The sequence below is a fragment of the Pongo pygmaeus genome, chromosome 16 (assembly GCF_028885625.2).
Source record: "Pongo pygmaeus isolate AG05252 chromosome 16, NHGRI_mPonPyg2-v2.0_pri, whole genome shotgun sequence".
In the NCBI taxonomy this organism is placed as follows: Eukaryota; Metazoa; Chordata; class Mammalia; order Primates; family Hominidae; genus Pongo; species Pongo pygmaeus.
The window spans coordinates 93,784,271-93,799,920 of record NC_072389.2 but is presented as its reverse complement, the minus strand read 5'-3'; the positions used below and the strand labels follow the sequence as shown (position 1 = coordinate 93,799,920).

Here is a 15,650-nt window from a genome sequence, read left to right as displayed (position 1 = left end):
GAGCCGTGTCTTCTAATATGGTAGCCTTTGGCCACTCATGGCTATCAAGCACTTGCAATGTGGCCAATTCAAATTGAGATGAGCTCTGAGAGTGAAGCACATATGGATTTAAAGACTTAGTACAAAAAAGAATGTGAAATACCTCATTTATAGATAGATAGATAGATAGATAGATAGATTACAAGTTGAATTGATGTTTTGGATATACTGGGTTAAGTAACATATTGTTGCAATTAATTTCACCTCTTTTCACTCTTTAACATGTGACTAACAGAAAATTTCACGTGGTATTTGTGTCTTTTATTATATCTATACTGGGGAGTACTGTTCTAGACAAGGGGTTGTCAAACTTTTTCTGAAAAGGGTCACATAGTAAATATTTTGGTCTCTGTTGCAATTGCTCAACTCTGCTGTTGTAACGTGAAAGTGGCCCTATTAGTTTCTCATTGCTGTTGTAACAAATTAACACAAAGTTTGTGATGTAATACAACATAAACTTATTGCCTTACACCCAGAAATTCAACATGGGTCTCACTGGGCTACAGTCAAAGTGTAAGGAGGTCAGCATTTCTTTCTGGAGGCTCTAAGAGAGAATGGATGAATGGGTTTTCTTGCCTCTTCCAGTTTCTAGAGGTCACTCACGTTCTTGGCTTGTGGCCCCCTCTTCCATCTTCAAAGCCAGCAACATTGAATGTCTTTGTGCTTTCCTTCATTAGTCACATGGGTCCCTACTTTCTCTCTGCCTTCCTCTTCTACCTTTAATGCCCCTTATGATTACCTTGGGACCATGGGATAATTCATGATAACTTCCTGATCTCAAGGTCTATACGCTTAATCACCTCTGTGGTGTAAGTTAACCTATTCACAGATTCTCGGGATTTGGATGTGGATACCATTATTCTGCCTGGAACATGACCGTAGACAACACATAATCAAATGGACATGGCTGTGTTTCGGAAGAACTATAAAAATAGACTGCCAACCTACAGGATCTAGCTTGCTGACCCCTGGCTTAGAGAACATTTCTCTAAGGATGTTACGTGGGTATTTTTTGGCTAGACACTCCATGGAGAAGATTCTATGCTCCAGTAAGTTTGAGAGACACAGTTTGCCAGGTCCTTCTCTTACAGTAAAAGCTCTGAGAAGTTCTGCAGTAAATAAGCATGCTTAATTTTAATACAATTTTCAAGCAATATGATCTTTTTCCCCTTGTAATACCCATGAACATATTGCAGACCTCAGATTCCAGGAACACGCTCTGGGAAACCCTGGTAGAGCCCAGAACAGGCTGCACAGAAAAAGTTGCCTCCAGTCTCCTGAGCTAAGGTCAAGACACCAGTCACGTCAGTTGAGATTTGATTAGAGAAAGCATTTTGGCTTCATTAAAGTTCATTAAATGAGCCATCCAGTGTAATTTAACTGAATAAAAATGGCTCAGATGGCTTTAACCCCCACCCCCTTTTACAGCAATTTGAGGGAAAAGCAAATATATCAATGATGTAGGAAAATACTTCTTGGCCTTCAAGAAGAACGTTGGGCGGCAGCACTTGCTTCCTTGTCATAGGCATTAGATTTTAAGGGGTTGGCTCATGGGCCTTCCTTGGTGCTGGCAGCAGGCCTTGGTGACAAGATTATATGGTGCCTCCTTCCTTCCTACTGCTTCAACCCAAGGAGGCTGGCGGCAGCCCCCTAACAGCTCCTTTGGTGGTGGGCTGCAGATACCTCTGGTGTGGAGCTGATGGTGCACAGAAGTAGTCACAGGGTCAAGACTGAGGAGGTGTAGGTTCCCTGGCTCTTGGAGAAGTGGGCAATAGGCTGCTAGTTTCATCCTGCTTCTGTGGTTTGTTCTTTTTTTTTTTTTTTTTTTTAGCAAAGTCTATGTGGGCTTGGTGCTGCATCAGGGAATTCTCTTTTCTTGCAGATTCTTCATTAGTTCTGGTCTGGAACAGCACTCTTTTCTTGCAGATTCTTCAGCAAATTCAAAAGAATCCTGGTATGGTGTGTCATGAGAAGGGGCTGATGGTCTCCAAGATGATTGCTATGATCTGAATATTTATGTGCCCCCAAAATTCATATATTGAAGTCTTCCCCTTCCAGGTGATGGTATTAGGAGGCAGGGCCTTTGGGAGGTGATTAGATCATGGGGGCAGAGCCCTCATGAATGAGATTAGTGCTCTATAAAAGAGGCCCCCAAAAGCTAGCTAGCCCCTTCTACCATGTGAGATTTAAGTGAGAAGACATCTGTCTCTGAGGAGGTGGATCCTTGAATCTGCTGCCCCGTTGATCTTGGACCTCTTAACCTCTAGAACTAAGAAATAAATTCCTATTGTTTATAAGCCACCCAATATATGGTATTTTGTTATAGCAGCATGAATGGATTAAAACAAAAACCAAGGAAATATCTTTTTATGGTGAGAAAAAAGAGGCCGGGCGCAGTGGCTCACGCCTGTAATCCCAGCACTTTGGGAGGCCGAGGCAGGTGGATCACCTGAGGTCAGGAGTTTGAGACCAGCCTGACCAACATGGAGAAACCTCATGTATTTTTAATGTCTACTAAAAATACAAAAAATTAGCTGGGAGTGGTGGCACATGCCTGTAATCCCAGCTACTCGGGAGGCTGAGGCAGAAGAATCGGTTCAACCCGGGAGGCGGAGGTTGCAGTGAGTCGAGATCATGCCATTGCACTCCAGCCTGGGCAACAAGAGCGAAACTCCATCTCAATAAATAAATAAATAAATAAGAAAAGGGATAGATACTTGATGATGTTAGATCTTAAGAAAGAGGGAATTGCACCTTTCAAAATGCTGCCTTTGTGGATGAAAGAAATAAGATTTGCACCATAATGATTGCAGCCAGCAAGTCACAGACTCTGGGAGCTTGCAGGATTGGGAGGGGTTGGACATTCATTGTTTTCTGGTTAGCTGTGCTGGATGCACCAAGACCAAATGGTGCTCAAAAGAGTGCCTTTCTGCAAACAGCAGAATGAATCCTCCAGGAAGAGTCAGTGACTGTGGCATTTATATCTGGGATGCAAACCAAGCATGCCCCTGGTTCTCTGTTATCTCTTTTAATAATCTTTTTGCAGGAGGAGGCTGGAGTACACCCAGGGGGTAGACAAGTGGGCAGATACCAGATTAGATCTTAGTGGCTAGAACCTGATTGGGAGGCTGGTTCCCTGGAGCCACCAAGCATGGACAGAGCAAGGGGGTGACAGAAAACCATGACTTGGAGGCTTTCAGGGATCACAGTGAGGTAGCCAACTTGGCCGTCAAGGCCTCAGGGCAAATGAGGGGCCGAGAACAGGTGTATTAGTTTGCAATTGCTGCTAGAACTCAATGCCACAGTCTGGGTGGGTTAAACAACATAAATTTATTTCCTCACAGTTCTGGAGGCTAGAAGCCTAAGATCAAGGTGTCATTGGCAGGGCTCATTTCTTCTGAGGCTTCTCTGCTTGACTTGTAGATGGCCATTTTCTCCTCCCTGTGACTTTACATCTTTTCTTTATGTCTGTGTCCTAATTCTTTTCTTATAAGGGCACTAGTCATATTGGATTAAGGACCACCCATATGTCCTTACTTAACTTTAATTAGGTCTTTAAAAATCCCATCTCCAAATACAGACACAACGGGGGTTAGGATTTTGTTTGTTTGTTTTGTTTTGTTTTGTTTTGAGATGGAGTTTCACTCTTGTTGCCCAGGCTGGAGTGCAATGGTGCAATCTCAGCTCACTGCAACTTCCACCTCCTGGGTTCAAGTGATTCTCCGGTCTCAGTCTCCCAAGTAGCTGGGATTACAGGCGCCCACCACCACGCCCAGCTAATTTTTGGATTTTTAGTAGAGACAGGGTTTCACCATGTTGGCCAGGCTGGTCTCAAACTGCTGACATCAGGTGATCCACCTGCCTCAGCCTCCCAAAGTTCTGGGATTACAGGTGTGAGCCACAGCGCCCGGCTGGGTTAGGACTTTAAAAATGAATTTTGAGGGAATGAAATTCAGCACATTACAACAGAAAACACTCAAGTGAGAGGGACCAAGGAGGTGTGGAGGTGGAGTGAGCATCCAGGAGCTGGAGTGGGAGTACACAGGTGGCGCAGTCCGGTTTAATAGCTCAGAGACGCAGAGGACCTGCCACCAGCAATCCCTTACACATGCAAATCCTAAGACATACCTGCCCATTAGTCTGCCTCTGCCAGTAGAAGAGGAGGTGCTTCCAAATGTCAGTCCCACTTTTAATCCAGGAAATCCACAAATCCTTCCATCTTCAGGACCACTTTTTGGATGGGGCTTAATGTCTCCTCAACTCTCAACCCCCAAAGGGGCAACAGAGGGACTCATCTGGTTGGTTTCTCTTGGCAACAGGGTCCGTCTTATTGACCCTTTTGTAACAGTGGGGTTCCCAGGGTAGAAGATGAAATCCTCCCCATTTGTGGGCTCTATTCCTGCCATAGTTGGGTGCCACCATTAGGAAGGTCATAGGACTGCTTACTGTGCTGAGGTTTCTACTGGTCAGAGGAGAGGTTGCCTGGGAGGACCCCTGTTCATTATGGGGTTAATGCCAGAGGTGACATCTCAGCTCTATCGTTCCTCAGGGCCCAGGGTTCAGCCATCTGTGTGTCTGGCTCCTTGTTCCCGGAGCACCCAGTAGCCACATCATCATCGTTTATTACCTCTGGACCCCAGAGTCTGGTCTGTGAGAGGGCCAGTTGGGCAGCACAAAATTAATGGCTTTGTTTGGTAGTCTCAGGCGAGAGACAGAAGGGGCAGTGTCACGGAACTTGATTTTGCGGAAGAGTTTGATGCATCATCTCGTAAAATCTTGCTCACCAAATTAATTCAATGGTCAGGTGGCTTGGAAACTGGCCATTGACCCAAGCAAAAGTCAGAGACGGGTGATAATGGATCTATTAGGGAGGAGACCCACGGAAAAGGCTGCCGCGGGGCTCAGAGGCAGGATGGTTCTTAATTAAACTCTTGTCTGATGAGCAGGGTAACCAGCTCATCAATAATTGATGACAGGTGCATATAGGTGAGGCCCCAGCTAGAAGAAAAAATCAGGGGCAATGAATTCCGAGTGGGTGGCAACTCATATAGAAGCTTCTTTATTTACCCTGCACCATGAGAATTTATCAATGCCGGTGAGGGCAGGGTGGCCATAGGCATGCTCTGCTTGTTTTGTGGTGTGTATATGTTTGCCTTACCTCTTGTCTTTTTTGTATAAGTTTGTTTCTGGGGCTTGGTGCTTCTACTGTGTGTCTGGCAGGGCATTGTGTACAGTTGCAAGGGTTGTGCACACTGCACCCCTCCCTGAACTTGTGCAATACAGTTTCCAGTCTCTGCAAACAGGCACTGGGTTGTCTGTGTCTGTGGGCAGAGCACATGAGTGCTTCAGCCATTCCATCCATCCAAAGAGCGGGAGGAATCCAGCTGGGGCTTGATGGGTGGGGGAGGGGCAAGGGGGAGATGAAGCCAAGACAGCCCTGGGAGAGCAGGAGCACACTTCCCCCTTAACAGGTGTCCCAGGACCCCTCCTTCCTCTAACTTGTAATAAGGCATTAATGCTATTTCTTATTCTTTATTTGCCCAGAATGTCTGTTATTTTCTTTCTTTCAGAATCCAATTTTCTTTTGACATTTCTGCCTAATGTAGCAAAGCATGACCTTTGTGAGAGGACATCGCTGGCAGCCTGCTCTCTGCCTCGGGTTCCCCAGGACTCCTGGCAGGCTCCCTGCCTGCTCCTCCCTCTGAGATGGGCAGGGATGCCCATTTCACCTGGACTGCTCCTGTCTCCTGGCCTACTAGTGCCCACCAGTTGCTTTTGTACCTTACCAGGGGCATGTTCTTCAGGGCTCAATAAGTCTGAGCTTTCTGGCTACCAACTGCCCATTGGATGCAGCTGCTCAGCTTCAGAACCATGGGTTTTGTTCAGGGAGGCACTGGAGAGGGGTAGGGAGCTAAAGGCAGAGGACGGACATCTTCCCAAAGTGCCGCAGGGATTACCTCGTGGATTTGGTAGTTGGGGGCTTGTCCAGCTTTTGCTGCCACGATGCTGTTGTGCATAGAGTAAACCAGGCAAAACAGAGCAAAACAGAAGATTTCTACCTAGATGAATCAAACACTTAGATTTAATAAAACCTCATAAAGGCCAATGGCAATGGAGACTCAGAGCGGTACCAAATCCTGTTGCCCTGAACCCCAAGTTCGAACTCCTGGTCTAATAGGGTATGGTCAGTGACTCAGTGGGAGTGTGTGTCTCGTCTCCGGCTCCACCCTTCTGAGCAGGAGCTGGGCTGCTGCATGGGGCTTTGCCCCAGGTGGTGTCCTCAGGTGGTCATCACTGCAGTTCTTCTTTTATCACACCTTTCTTTCTGATCGGTGGGGGAACAGTGGAAGTTTGCAGGAATAAGATGTGTAGTCATTAGGGGTTTTGTGGAGCTGAGCATGATGGATGGCTTAGGTGTACAGGCTTTTAGTGAGCATGTGCTGTCATACCAGAGGTCTCAGCCTGGCAGAGAGGAGGTTGGTGACAGTGTAGGGCCATGGGGACTATCCTAGAGGCTTAAAAACTCTGAACAGAGAGGGTACCGGGTACAGGGAAGACAGCAGAACAGTAAACTTGGGAGACGTCTACCTATGTTTCTTTCCCTTCTCCTCCAGTCCCCTCCACCCCCAGCATGAGGCTGCCTCCTCTGCACAGTCATGGGCCATCTCAGGGACCTAGCCAGTTCAGGCCGGGGTAGAACCAAGCCACCTCACCAAAGAGGGCTGTGTCCAATGAGAAGGGGAAGCCATGTCCCTTCGGTTTTTCTTGTATTTTAGTGTCTGGTACTGTTATGAACTGGGTAGAATCCCTCCCTATGTGATCTTACCCAGCCTCAACCTCTCCCATGAGCTCTAGACCCAGGAATCCAGCAGGCAATTTGACTTATCTCTTTGGATAGCTAACAGTGTGTCAAACTTCATATTTGCAAGGGGAAGGTCTCTATCCCATCGCCTCCATGTGATCCTTTGGCAGGCTTTCTCGTTCTACTCAATGATGTCACCATTTACCTGGCCACTCAGTTCTCTTTCTCTCCTCTCCAAAATCCAATCCAGTAGAAATCCTGGCAGCTCTACCTCTAACACCTATCTTGAATCCATCCATTTGATTATCTCCACTCCCTTCTCTTGGTTGGAAGACTGTAGCAGCCTCCTAGCTGGCCTGCCAACTTCCAGTCTTGGCCTCCTATTTTTAAAAGTGGTAATTAGCCTAGGTCACTTCTCTGCTGAGAACCATCCAGTGCCTTCCCACCACTCTTTAATATCAAATCCAAACTCCTCCCCATGGCCAGCAAGTATGGCGTGAATCCCTCTCCCACTTATCCCAAAGCACTCCTCACTACTTCCTGACTGGCTTCCTTCCTGGTCCTCTGGATCTCTCAGGCCTTGCCACTTGCTACTTCCACTGCCTGAAACACTCCTCCCTTGGTACTCAGCTCTTTCTTCTTCTTGGCTCAGGCCTGATGCTACCTTTTCAGAAGGCACCTCTCTCTGAGCCCTCCCCACTCCTGTATCAGTTACTTACATCATGGTGTTGATACTCTTCCTTCTGCTTATTAATCTGTAACTTGAATATAAGATTCCAGGGGGAACTTCCCTTCCCCCTCAATGGTCAACCCCCTCATTCCTCAGTGTAGCCTCAATAAATATTTGTTGTAGGAGTCATCCAAATATAGGTGTGTGTGTAAGCATATGTGTGTGTATAAACAAGAGTCTGTGTTTGCCTTTAGTACCTACATGTTTAATAGACACAAGTATACACACATCGTGTTTGTGTGGATAGATATTTACCTAAATGGAATCAGCACTGCCATTTGTTCCCATCAGTAGATGAGTACATTGTTCCTGGGATGCCACTTCAATTCTAGCAGTGTCTAACTGCTGCCTTTAAGGGCTGTTATCACATCAAAAGTTGTTTGTTGAGCCTGGCAAACTAATAACTGTGGGCGTGTTTCTTCTTTTATCCAGAAGACTAATGGCTGCTCCTTTCCCCTGTACATCCTAATGAGAACAATTAAATAGCCATTAGGAGGAGAACAGACGTGTGAACAAAAGGCTGATGTCTTGATCATTGGTGGGCATGTTTGCTGGGAGAGACACTGGCTAAAAGGAATTGTAGGTGACCTGCAGAGTTTTTTGACCTGTGTGCATGTTAAGAATGCTAGTGGGCTTATCTACTCTGAGAACTCCCTTTCCTCTTAGAGAAGGATGGCTTCATAAAGGCTCTGTAAACTTTTATTGTGGGGAGGGGATATGGAAGAATGACCATGAGAATTTCATGGTTTCTTTGATTTGTAAAATCTTGCCCTTTAAAAGGCCTCAAAACCCTATCCAAACCTGATCTATGCCCTCAACTATTAGCAGATGTATTGCTAGCCTAACAGCATGAAGAAGAAGAAGAAGGAAAAGAAAGCCAGGCTCCAGTGAAATGATTAAGCTTACTACCTAGAGCATTATTTGTGCCAGACTTATTTTAAAATTTCCCTTTATTTGTCAATCTTGCAGAAACCTGTCAAGCAACCGGCTCACCACACTCTCGTGGCAGCTCTTCCAGACGCTGAGTCTTCGGGAATTGTAAGTTTGGTTTTGAAGACTGTCCAGGTACTGAAGTGCTGGTAATGGGTGGATGGGGAGAAGTGTCAAGCAATGGAACTACCTGAAGGCTGAGCATACATCTACTCGAAGAGCCTACTTGGGTTGGTTGACACAGAGTGTACCATGTTCAGTGAGAGCAATTAACCCTGTTGCTTGACTTCTGATGCTCTTTCTGGGCACAATCTATTTCAGAAGACAGGAGTCTCTTCTTTTATTATGACTTAGTTTTGTGATCTGTAGGTAATTAGTTATAATAGTATAAATATTTATAATAAAGAATTTATAATAAACATTCATAATATATAACTTTATAGACTATTAGGCATGCTTTCATTTATATAACTTTAGATTTATCATCATAAGAGTCATAAGAGGTAGATATTATTATTCTCTGCATCTTATGGGTGAGGATTCTGAGCCTTAGAAAGACATGTGAGACTCAACTAAGACCACATTTCTAGGGACTAGCCAAGCTGGGACTTGAACCCACACCTTCTGACTTCAAGTTACATGTCTTTTCACCACTCATAGTCTTCTTCAGCTTATTTGACTTGAGTACTGGCATGCCAAGGAGTTTAGGGAGGCCATATATTTTTTCAATCTGCATGTGGACTGCTTAGCTTTGCTGTGGTCCAAGGCTGATCAGGGCACCCCTATGCCAGCCAGCCATTCTACACAAACAAACGAAGGCCAGATGAGTGAACATTCGTGACCACTGCTGGAAAAAATAACTCATGTTGATGAGTGATTCATCGGGGTCATCTCTGTGCATGAAGGACATCATATTATGTTGAGGGTATAAATCAAAGAATAAATTGAAAAGGAATTGAGGCATGGATCAAGTTAGGGAGTCAGGGTTCCAGAGATACCGCTCATGTGTTCCCTCTTACTTGGTGACACAGATCCAAATTCACTGAATTCTGATTGCTTTACTCTCTTTACCAAGAGGCAGTGACCTTAGACCTCTGCCTATGCTGTTGGCCTTTCAACTTGTTTTCCCTTCACCTAGCAAGACCTGACTTTATGGATGCATCAAAACCTTACCTTTTCAGACCCAGCTCTTGATGCTTTACATCAAGCATCCCAATAGCCTATCACCCCATGATGACCTTGTGTACTGTAGGTGGAAAAGATAAATTAACATGACTACTATGATTTACTACTAACACTGATTTCTGAGTTCTTCCTCTGTGCCAGGCATTGTGCCAAGCAATCTATTAAGTTATATACTTAATTTAATTTAATCCTTATGGCAATTCCGTAAGGTAGGAATTATTACTATCACTTCACTTTGGAGGACACTGAGATGCTTAGCAAGGTTAAGTATCTTGTTTAAGGGCACTCACTGAATAGTGGCAGTGTGTGGACCCAAAGCCTTGACCACTGTGCTCAACTATCTCCCAGTGTTTTCAGTCTGTTTCCAACACAAGGATCTATTCTACCATAATTAAAAAAAAAAAAACACATGATTGTGGTCTTTCTTAAGTTACCCTAGAACTGACTGAGGGCCTTGGGGGATCTCTTTCTTGGGTGTCTTGCATGTAATTATTCTGGAACCCAAAGTCCCTTCATCTCAGGAGGCCAGGGATGGCATCTTTCCAGGGGATATAGGGGGTCTGCTGTTGGCTGAATTATTGAGAAAATGTTCAGTGCTCTTTCTAAAAAATTATTGGATGTGAAATCAATGGTGTGCTGCTGCCCTGGTGACCTGTTTCGTGGAGTTTTAGAAACAGTTGTTCCATGGATATATATTTAAAGGAAATGTCAGATTTCTCCCAGAGGATCATGGGATTCTGCATTCATCTTTGCCTGGGATCAATACACCAGTGAGCTAGATGTGACTTATGGAGGAATGAAGACATTCCCTCCAGTGTGAGTCAGTGTGTGAGTGCCACCATGTCCATGGTGTGTTTTATTTCTGTCATATTGTTAACTAAGAAAAAATCATATTGGAGAATAAAGAAGCCCCCTTCTAAGGAGCAATCACCCTGGTAGGGGTCTATTTTTTTGAAGAATAATTGAATCTTGGGAGAGGAAAATTCATCTTTTGGCTGGAGGGGCCGTGTGTTGGCTCTTAGCTGTGGCTATGATTAAAATCCAAACAATCCCAGTTCCTGGCAAATGGAAAAAGATGGGGTAGTATTTTCTTGTCTGACTTCCCGATTAGTCCACATGGCGCCATCTGCCATGAGCCATCTAGACTGCCAGGGTCTGCTCGATGGAGCCTGTGGGCTGGGGCGTGGGGATGGGTTGTGTATTTCCAGGAAGAAAGAATTTTGGCCCTGGAGGAGAAAGGGCTCAGTGTATTGTGGAGCCAGGAAAGCCACAGGCCAGAAATGTGAGGTTTAAGTGACCCTCTGCAGGGACAGAAGGGGCAGAGGGTGTGCAGCAATTCCTTAGCATGTTTCTTTCTGTCACTAAGGACCTCTGCTGTACCCCAACCAGCCCCTTGCCCAGTAGAGGATCCTTGCTGTAAGAATGGAAGGGCTGAGTGTCCACGACTTTTCCAGTAGGGCAGAAGGAGAAGGAAGAGGCACATGTTGAGCATCTAATGTGTGTGAGGTTCTGTCTTATCCTTGGAACAATCCCACAGGGAGGTAGCAGTATGACCAGTGTTACAAATGAGGGATTTGAGGCTCGGCTAAGTTAAACAGCTAGTTCAAGATCACATGGCTAGTAAGTAGTATATCTGGGAATGAGTGTTATGATTTTTAATATTATCACTACCCCGATCTGCTGTTTCCAAAGACCGTGCTGTTTCTCTTACCTGACTCAAGCAACACACCCTACATGCTTGGCATCTCCTTCCAGAAGCCCCTCTCAATATGTCGGGTCCCTTGAGTGGAATCAAAGGAAAAAAAACAAACAAGTTACCATCTCAGAGTTCCTGCAGTGCACCAAAACCCTTCCTCTACGTTCTCTCATTTATTTTTGTGGGATGAGGGGGATGGTCTTGGCCAAGCCCCTGACTCACAGCTTCCCCTCTGTCCAGGGAGGCGTACCTCTTATTGAGTGAATTTGAAGCATCTTCGCATCTTCCATGACTTGTATTGGAGTAACCAGCACAGTTTCAATGGCACAGGTTGGAAAAATTTGATGTGGCATTGTGCAGTGCTCTCAGAAGTTTCTGGTTATGGCAAGATTATTTTTTTTTTCCTTGCGGAGAAGGTTAGAGCTGTCTGTCCAAAAATCAGAGCAAGAATCAGAGAGATTGCCTTAGAGATAAAATATGAAGTAGGAAGAAAAGAAGCTTAGATTCTGAATCTCAAGATACAATTTAGGCAATGGCAAGAGGTCTCAGAGGATGTAGACCTACAGCACAGAAACACTCCAGCAGTGCCCTAAGGATCCTTAATGTATCTTGAACAGGCTTCTCTGAATACCCTGCGTGCACGGAGCAGACATGATTAAAATAGATTGGAGTATTTCATTTTCTTTTAAAGGAAAGTGATAATTACCTCTAGCATCATTTGAAGATTTAATCAACTTGGTAAAATATTAACTCAGTAGTGGGGATGGGTTTGGGCTGGTCCTGGTGCATTTCTCTTCCCAGTCTTGGCCGTGACGACTTTCCACGGTTCTTGGAGATGTCACTAAACAATAATGTTACTAATAGTATTACTATAGTGATCATTTTTGGCCTCTTAATAGCTTCTTTTTGTTCCCAAATCATGCTAACATATATTATCATGAATCCTCCTAATAAATTTGTGAAGAAGGAGGGTCAAGCACAATGATTCCCATTTTACTGATGTTAAAAGAGAACCTTAGAGAGTTAAGTTATTTGCCGTATTCGTTTCCTAGGCTGCGTTAACAAATTACCGCACACTTGCTGGCTTAAAACAATAGAACATTATTGTTTCACCATTCTGGAGGCCAAAAGTTTGAAATAAGGGAGTTGGCAGGGCCACACTCCCTTCAAAGGCTCTGCGGGAGAACCCGTCCTTGCCTCCTCCAGCTTCTGGTGGCTCCTGGTGTTTCTTGGCTTGTGGCAGCATCACTTCAACCTCTGACTCCATCTCACGTGCCTGCCATCCCTGACTCTTTGTCTTTAATCTCCATCTTCTTTCTTTTTCTATTTCATTTTATATTTTTGAGACAGTCTCGCTCTGTAGCCCAGGCTAGAGTGCAGAGGCGTGATCTTGGCTCACTGCAACCTCCGCCTCCCAGGTCCAAGTGATTCTCCTGCCTCAGCCTCCCAAGTAGCTGGGATTACAGGTGTGCACCACCAAGCCAAGTTAATTTTTTTTTTTTTTTGTATTTTTAGTAGAGATGGGGTTTCACCATGCTAGCTAAGCTGGTCTCGAACTCCTGGCCTCAAGTGGTCTACCCGCCTTGGCCCCCCAAAATGTTGAGATTACAGACGTGAGCCACTGCGCCCAGTATTTCTTTCTTTTTTAAGGGTACCAGTCATTGGATTTAAGGCCCACCTGAAATCGAGAGTGATCTTATCCCTTGATCCTTAACTTGATTACATCTGCCAAGACTCTCTTTCCAAATTAGGTCACATTCACAGATACTAGGGGTTGGACTTGGATATATCTTTTGGGAGGACTCAACTAAACCCAGTGTATTCACTCGAAATGATACAGCTGGCCCAACTCAGATCTTTGGTTTGTGTGCTTTTCCTACCATCTGACTGTTGTTGTCTCAAGGAGGCTTGTGCTGATGGCTCCATCCTTTGGGGATCCTTTACTGGGTGACAGCAGGGCTGTCCTGGCTGATCTGGGTCCCCTCCTCATTTTCCACTGCCTGGCCCCAGGACTGTCACTGGAAGTGTTGATGCTGTGCAGGGAAGAAGAAAACCACTAGAGTGATGACCGGAGGGAATCAGTGTTTTCTAAATATCCAGTGGCGGCCTTGGCTGTGCGGCAAAGTGCCTGTCCTTACAAGCTCAGATGGGGCTGAGTTAATCTGTGGGGAGCCCTCAGGGCCCTGCAATTAGGCCCCAGGCCATCTTGGGGCAAGGGCTGGGTGTTGGTAAGCTTTGCCTTGCAGCAGCTGCTGCTCTATTATTCATGGGACTGCCTGCATTATTCATGAAGCATGGAAAGCCATGCTTTAGGTTCCACAGGACTGCCCCCAAAGCCCTGGCTAAAGGCTCCCCTGCTTGAGATCTTGTTCAATGGGAGGAGGGACACAGGATGGACAGCATCATTTAGATTTAGGATGTGCCGGTCCTTGCTTCTTGCCCACCTCACCATCTGAATCCTCTCTTGTCCAGATATAAAGACGATTGTGGATTTTCTCAGTGGGCTGTCTAGGGTGTCATTGTTTTAAGACTCAAAATGTTTTCTGCTGTGCGTGTGTCTTGTTCTCTTGGAGGAAAGTCCAGAAGGATGAGGGGAAAACCCCACAGTTCTTTTGCAGTTTCCCATAAACTCAATTGGAACAAAGGGCCAGGTTTCAAGGTGCATCCCAGCTGCTGGATCAGGTCCTGTAAGCAGGACCCTGGGGGGTAAGGATGGAAGGAAGCAGAAAATTTGTACAAAGCCTTTGCCTGGCAGTATCCTTGGCACATCCCAAACATCTCACCTAATTCTCCGGCCAGCCTCAGGACATTCTGATGCTGTCTGCCTTTGGGGGGCCATGAGATGCTGGGATGTGCAGCAGTGCAGGGACCAGACAGGAGGCAGCACAGCATCAAGTGCTGTGTGGCTTGCGGCAATGCAGCCAAGCCCCTCGCCTGTCTAGGCTTTTCCACCCAGGTGGATAATTTGTATTTTTACACCTACTTAATAATGAATGACTGCATCTTGTCAAGTGAGCAGCTGGGAAAAACCAGGCTGACCTGGTTCAGTTCACATATATTCAAGCATCTGGACCCTCCTTGTCATTCTAGCAGAGCGGCCAGGCCTCTCCTTGCAGCCCCTGCAGTGTGAGCCCACACCGCTCCACCTCCTCTGGCCTATCTTTCCCGCATACACTGGGCAGCTCATCTGGCCTTCTGCTCTCCTTGTCGTGACGGTTAAGTGAAGTAATGCGTGGAAGGCATTTAGTCTAGTGTTGGCACTATGGCAAGTGCGATGCTAATATTATGATCCTATAATGTCTATTACGTTCCTCTCATTTTTTCCTGTCTACCTTTTCTCTTTTCTCTGTCTCATGTCCAGCTACACAGGCATCTTGACATAACCCCAAGGCAACACCTCCAAGGCTTCTTGATTTCATCCTTCCCTTTCCCCTTCTAGGACCTTGATCTCTCCCTCCCCAGCCTCACCCCCATCCCAACCTCATTCCTAATGTGCCCTCTCTTCCTTTCCGCTGTTTCTTTCTCTTCTGTTTTCAACCAAAGACAATTCTCCCTGCCGTTGATTTCCTGTCTCTTGGAGCTTAAAATCATGGGGTCATCTTTTGCTTTTTCCTCTTCTTTTATGCCCTACAAAGCACCATGTACCATTTTGCCTTCCTTGTGATGCTAACTGGATCTTCTCTTCCCTCTCTCCAGTGTTTCCCACTCTACTCTAGGCCCATATTAACTAGGCAGCAGTTCTCAAGTGGTGGTCCAGGGTGTCCTGGGGGGCCCTAAGATCTTTTCAGGAGACCGTGAAATAGAATCTGTTTTCATAGTAACACTGAGCCATTATTTGCCTTTTTCACTCTCATCCTCTCATGAGCGTACCGTGGAGTTTTCCAGAGGCCACAGGACGTGATAACATCATTGCTCTGATGATGCATGGAGTTTGTGCTAATGTGTTCTGGAGTTTTACATCTTTCTTAGTGTTAATTTCTAATTGGTAAATACTGATAGATATGACTCACATAAACAACAGCTCTTTGAGGCCCTCAGTAATTTTTTTTGAGAGTTAATGGAGTTCTGAAACCAAAAGTTTGAGAATTGACCTGGACCCTGCCAGTCTATATGGTGCCTATGTGTGAGTTAGAAAAGATGCCCCATCTGGGTGCATGTAGCCATGTGCCAGGGTTACAGCTGGGTCTGGCCAAGAGTGTACAGAGTGGATTTTATCCTCTGTTTATCCCTTTGGTTGAGTACTTTGAGAAATGCTCAAACTACACAAC

At 45.6% G+C, this 15,650-nt stretch overlaps 1 protein-coding gene across 10 annotated transcripts in view; it reads left to right on the top strand.

The window, feature by feature from the left end:
- NTRK3 (neurotrophic receptor tyrosine kinase 3) overlaps positions 1–15,650 on the top strand; it is a 388,853-nt gene that overhangs the window by 106,696 nt on the left and 266,507 nt on the right. For all 10 annotated transcript variants that reach the window (XM_054450812.2, XM_054450810.2, XM_054450811.2 and 7 more), the window contains one exon: positions 8,541–8,609. In XM_054450812.2, the coding sequence (XP_054306787.1) occupies positions 8,541–8,609 (69 nt within the window). The remainder of the gene's footprint in view (positions 1–8,540; positions 8,610–15,650) is intronic.